The sequence below is a fragment of the Garra rufa genome, chromosome 6 (assembly GCF_049309525.1).
Source record: "Garra rufa chromosome 6, GarRuf1.0, whole genome shotgun sequence".
NCBI lineage: Eukaryota > Metazoa > Chordata > Actinopteri > Cypriniformes > Cyprinidae > Garra > Garra rufa.
The window spans coordinates 23065720-23071562 of record NC_133366.1 but is presented as its reverse complement, the minus strand read 5'-3'; the positions used below and the strand labels follow the sequence as shown (position 1 = coordinate 23071562).

The window sequence follows — 5843 nt, the reverse complement described above, 5'->3', positions numbered from 1 at the left end:
TGGGGTCGTCCAGTTCTCCAGAGCCCGCTCCTCAAGAGCGCTGTCCAGAGCCCGCTCCTCAAGAGCGTTGTCCAGAGCCCGCTTCACAAGAGCGTCATCCAGAGCCCGCTTCACAAGAGCGTCGTCCAGAGCCCGCTCCTCAAGACAGCCTTCCAGAGCCTCCGCTGGTTCAGCCCAGCCGTCCAGAGCCTCCGCTGGTTCAGCCCAGCCGTCCAGAGCCTCCGCTGGTTCCGCCCAGCCTTCCAGAGCCTCCGCTGGTTCCGCCCAGCCTTCCAGAGACTCCGCTGGTTCCGCCCAGCCTTCCAGAGACTCCGCTGGTTCCGCCCAGCCTTCCAGAGACTCCGCTGGTTCAGCCCAGCCTTCCAGAGCCTCCGCTGGTTCCGCCCAGCCTTCCAGAGCCTCCGCTGGTTCCGCCCAGCCTTCCAGAGACTCCGCTGGTTCCGCCCAGCCTTCCAGAGACTCCGCTGGTTCCGCCCAGCCTTCCAGAGACTCCGCTGGTTCCATCCAGTCGTCCTGAGATTCCTGTCTGCCCGGTTCTGGTCACGGAGCTCATGCATGGACTGTTCCCACCCACCCTCCCTGCTGCTCCAGTCCCGCCACCTCTGTCTCCTGACAGTCCCTCTGCTCACCCACTTCCCACCTTCGGTGAAGAGGACTTGCCGTGGGACTGCCAGTCTCCATCGGTGTCCAGACTGAAGGACCCCTCACCATCACCTCCAGTCTCAGAGTCCTGGACTTCACCTCGGCCCTCCGACCCTGCGGCTCCACCCCGGCTCTGTGCTCCCTCGTCTCCGTTGTCGGCCGTCGGCCCACCAGCTCCTCCGGGCTCCATCGTCTCTCCGGCTCCGCCCCGGTCAGTCGTCGCCCCACCTTCGCCTCTGGACTCTACTCCTCCGGCTGCGCCTCGTCACTCCGTCCTGCCAGCTCTGTGGACCTCCTCCCTCCCGTGGGCACAGCCTCGATCCTCTGTCACTCCGGCTCCGCTGCGTACCTCCGGACCTCCATCTCCGCCGGGGTCGCCAGAGCCTTGGGTTCCGCCTGGGCCCTCCGGATCCTCTGTGTCGCCCAGGACCATCGACTCTCCGGTTCCGCCTCGGGCTCCACCGGCTCCACCTCCGTCGGTCGGCCCCATGCAGGAGCCAACCCTTCCTCCATCATGGCTTCTCCCTCCGTCGGCTCCGCCTCAGTTTGGGGTTCCAGTACCCCTACATGGACCTGGCCCTCCATCCCTCTCCCTGTTCCGCCTCCGCTCCACCATCCTCCAGGTTGTATTATGTGGTTAGAGCGTCTGGAAGCCGCTCCTTGGGGAGGGGCTCTGTCATGTATCTGGTCTGTCTTCTCATCATGAACTCTTGCACACACATTCTGGACTGCAATCCCCATAAGCCACTGCACCAATCACTGCACACAGCTGCTCCTTGTTTCCCACTGAACTGATTGCTGCACACACCTGTTTCACATTTACCCACATGCATTTAAGCCACAGACACACACACTTCCTTGCGAGGTCTTATCGTTCCATATGGTCGTAATTCTAAGCGTTTTTCTCTGTGTTGGATTATCTGTGTATGACTCTGGACTGTGTACCCCGTTGACGATTCCTGCTTCCTGCCATTGCGACCATTCCCTGTCTATCGAACTGTTTCCCGGATTACCTACGTTGTTCCTGTTTTCTGGTGATTATTCTGGCCTGTTGACGATTCTAAATAAATGCTGCAAATGGATCCGCACGTCTCAGTCTGACCCTCCTTGTGACAGTAACCATCTTTGAGCTAAAACTTAGGTAAAATTGTCACTACCGAAACAGTCACAACTGAAACATGTCATCGCTTATCTGAACAAAATGTGGGAAGAAAATCGTTTTTGAGTGTATAAACATTCAACCATTACAAATGTTAACTAAAATAATAAAAAATAAAACTGACAATAGACAATACAAATATTTATTGATAATAAGCAACCATTTAAAACACAGGGTATGAACTCATAAAAACACATAAAAAATGCATTTCAATTTACCAGCATATTCAAAGTAATCATTTAAAATATAAACCTATTTAAAACACTTTTAACATGACTAATATAATCTTTTTTATAACAATATTCCAGCATCATTAATTATTAGTACTAACTACTGCTACAGTAAATACTGGTGCTAACAATCAATGACTATAAAGAAACAATCAATCCAAACCATAAAACCATCAAGGTAAATAAATTTTGAAGTGATACAATTTAATTAAAAATATGTGCTAATTTGCATACATTTCTAGTACAAAAATCTAAACACTGGATGAAGTCAGTTTCAACATTCTTGTTGACATATTAGAGTCAAATGTTTTTACAGAGGGAATTTTGGGTATCTCATATTGTCACTCCATAATAAATAAAAAAATTAGAACAGACAGAAAACTAATTTAGAGAAAACGGCCTTTAAAAATATGTATTGTAATTGAATTCTATTGACACAAATAGATAATGTGCTATAAAAGAAACACTTAACAGTGTCTTTTGGGTGTTTTCTTTCCACCAGTCTGAAAAAAACTTTATGAAACACCAAAAAGCCCAAAATCTTAAACTTAATAGGTGCATGAAAAAACAGTGTTTTTGCCTGCAATGTCTCCCCTTAAGCATTTTACATTAAAAAAAATATAAAACCATTAAATCACGTAATACTGCAGTTTTTAGAGTGGAATTTCATGGGAAAGACTTACATAAACAAAGTTACAATAAATGGTAACTCTAATTTGTAACTAAAATAGAACATTTGTAAACTAACAAATTATATTTTTAAGATATACTTAAGTTTTGTTGTTACTCATTCAACATCAATATTCATCATTTTAAAAAACAAGTTAATTACAAAAAAAAATAAAAAATAAGCTGGACACAACAATCACATGCAAAGAGAGGGACAACATCATATACTCAAAATTAATTCATTACACTACTTGATTTAATTGAAAAACATTTTGCACACAATTTAATTTAATTAACACAAAATAAATCTGTTTAGTCTGATCAAGATAGCTTAGTTGGTTTAGGTCCAATTAATTTATTCTAGCATGTTCAACTTCATGTTTTGCCACAGCCTAAGCACAGATGACACTCTTCTGCATAATGGTAACCACAAAATTTAAAAACATTACAGAAACTCCTCTAAATGTACAACACAACTGAACATTAATAACAAATATGTCCTTTTCTTTACTAAAAAAAGTAATATATCGCTTAATCCCTAAATTTACTCTCCTAAAGCAGTCAGTTTCAAAGCATGCTGGGAAATACTGATCCACCGTCCAGTTAGTTACGTCAACAAAAATAATTCATGTAGTTTTAACACAAGTGAAATAAGAAACCTTAAATTTTTAAATGTATTAAGTAGAGTAAACACAATAAAACTGTTACAAAATGTTCAACAATTGTGGTACAGTTTAATTAAACTGAAGAAAATGTGAAAAAATAAATAGTAATAATAAATAGGTTTTTTTAGCATATAAACATTCTAGCTGAATTACATTTTTTAACAAAAAATAATATAACTAATACTATATTGATAATAAACAACTATTAAAAACACAGTGTATGAACTCATAATACACACATAAATTACACATTAAGCATTTGACTTTACCAGTATATTTAAAGTAATAATACAAAATATAAACCTATTTTAAACACTTTTGTTTTTTGGTAACATGACCAATATAATCTTTGTTATAACAATACAAACGTTGCAGCAACATTAGCTATTAGTACAAACTACTGCTACAGAATTGCAGTCAATCTCTCTACACTCTTAAACAAATGAAATATTTTTAAATTTTAAATCAATTGTTTTATAATTATCTGTTGTTGTAAAATTGATTAATAATAAAAATACATTTTATTTGATGGCGCCTTTCAAAACACCCAAGGTCACCTCACAAGCAAATAAAGATAAAAAATAAATAAAGATACAAATCACTACACAAAACAAAAACACACAGTAAACAGTCCGCATATAAAAACAAGGTGCAGTAAGTAAGTAAACATATTATAAAAAATCCTGTATAAAAACATATGTCTTAAGACGTTTTTTTAAAAGTCAACAGACAATCACCTTTGCGAATATCAAGGGGAAGGGAGTTCCATAAGCGGGGGGATTAATTGCTTTATAGTTTTGTAGTTTTTTCCCTCGTTAAAGCTGTAAAGTACACAATCTTAGATTTATTTCTCTAAAGTTTATTTCTTTAAATGTTTATTTCTGGGTCCCTTTCCCTGTCCTAATTTTAAATTACACATCATGCTACTTTGCATATAAAAACTACAAACAGTACATTTATTTCGCTACTTTAAACTCTGCCCAACTAGCTGGTCTTATCTGAGCTTTGGTTTCAACTGGTGCTGTGTGTTCAGCTCCTCCAGCATCCACCCAGAGCAAAGCTGTTCTCTACAGTTTCTGTGTCAGTCCTGGTCACCCTATACAAACAATTCAAATCATTTATCCAGACTGATCCTAACAATACAATCCAACCAATGACTGCAGTGATTCACATGAATGTAATGTCATTGTCCACCTGTTCAGTGTAACCAGGGGTGGTGCTCAATGTCGTCTAAACTGGGGCGATCTGCCGCCGCTACACTGAGACACCAGCTGATCAACTGACGGCACTCTGTTACACACAACACAGTACTTGTGTTCAGCAACACAAAACAGCAAACTTCACCTCGATCTGGACATGATTTTTATCTCTTGCCTGTAGACAGCTCTCTAGGAAAGTTCAGTATGGTTTTGGAGGTGACCCTCGATGCGGTTCTGAAGGGCAAACGACCGCACAGGATTTTGTAGAGCGTCACCCCCACTGACCAAACAGTAGCCGGTCCTGCATGATAGCGGCGCCGACGAAACCACTCAGGAGGGGCGTACTGAGGTGTGCCTGAGAGACCCCACAAGACCAAAAAAATCCAGTGAAAAGGCTCCAAATAGAGAGTCAGAATAGTTTCTTTTAGTTTGAACACCAAAAGTTTAGAAATGTCCACATACAAATACATCCACAGAGTGTTGTAGTGAGATCTTTCCTGCTGTAACCAACCTTCAAATGATCTGTAGGCTGAGTCCTTTAGTAGATCTCCACAACCAAAGTCCAGCAGCTTGATGTTATGTGAGTCTGTGGAAATCAGCAGATTCTGTGGCTTGACGTCCCGGTGCAGGACTCCGCGGCTCTCACAGTGTTTCAGTGCCGTGATGAGCTGCAGCAGCACTTTCTTGGCCAGGCTCTCATCCAGGCCGCTGTTCTCCTCACAGAAACTCTGGAGATCTTGGCAAGGAACTGGGCGTTCCAGGATCATGCTGTAGTGATCGGGACTGTCAAACCACTCCACCAGCTGCAGGACATTGGGGCAGGCAGGAGCTGAGTTGACCAGGGTCATCAACGCCACCTCCAGCGGCAGCCGACCATGGCCTTCCTGCAGTGACAAATGCCAAATTATACCCAGGCCTGAATGAGGATGTGTGCAAACCAATGAGATGTCAAACACAACAACAGATTCACTTACAACTTTCAGTCTCCTGTGCATCTTGCGTTTAGAGACATACTTGATGGCGACCTGTAGACAGATAAAGGTAAATCACACCTGCCTAACTGTGGAATATGACATTTACTGAAATCAATTCTGAGAACATTTCTGAAGGCTTTTTAAATAATTTTAGAAAAAAAAATGTCTTACTGGCAGTCCATCAGACCTGCGCGTCCCAGCATAAACTGAGCCAAAGCCACCTCTTCCCAGCAATGGGCCCTTCTCATATGCTTTTGTAACATATCAAATCACAAAAAATTATTTTCTGAGAAAACATGTTGCAG

The 5843-nt window shown here is 42.4% G+C and overlaps 1 protein-coding gene across 1 annotated transcript; it reads right to left on the bottom strand.

Annotated features, from left to right (window-relative positions):
• Window positions 1-4563: 4563 nt before the first annotated feature.
• Window positions 4564-5843, bottom strand: LOC141336885 (serine/threonine-protein kinase pim-3-like). The gene is made up of 5 exons (XM_073842604.1): window positions 5710-5843; window positions 5539-5589; window positions 5076-5448; window positions 4740-4919; window positions 4564-4655 (listed from the first exon to the last, which is right to left on the bottom strand). Exons 2-5 carry the CDS (start codon window positions 5557-5559, stop codon window positions 4564-4566), a joined length of 666 nt encoding a protein of 221 aa, XP_073698705.1. The 5' UTR covers window positions 5560-5589; window positions 5710-5843.

Bases quoted from the DNA above. Each gene is read 5' to 3' on its own strand.
- LOC141336885 (XM_073842604.1), bottom strand. From the start codon at position 5,559: ATGCACAGGAGACTGAAAGTT. The intron at 5,449-5,538 runs GTAAGTGAATCT...TTGTCACTGCAG, and splicing joins TGCACAGGAGACTGAAAGTT to GAAGGCCATGGTCGGCTGCC. The intron at 4,920-5,075 runs GTTGGTTACAGC...GGGGTCTCTCAG, and splicing joins AGCCTACAGATCATTTGAAG to GCACACCTCAGTACGCCCCT.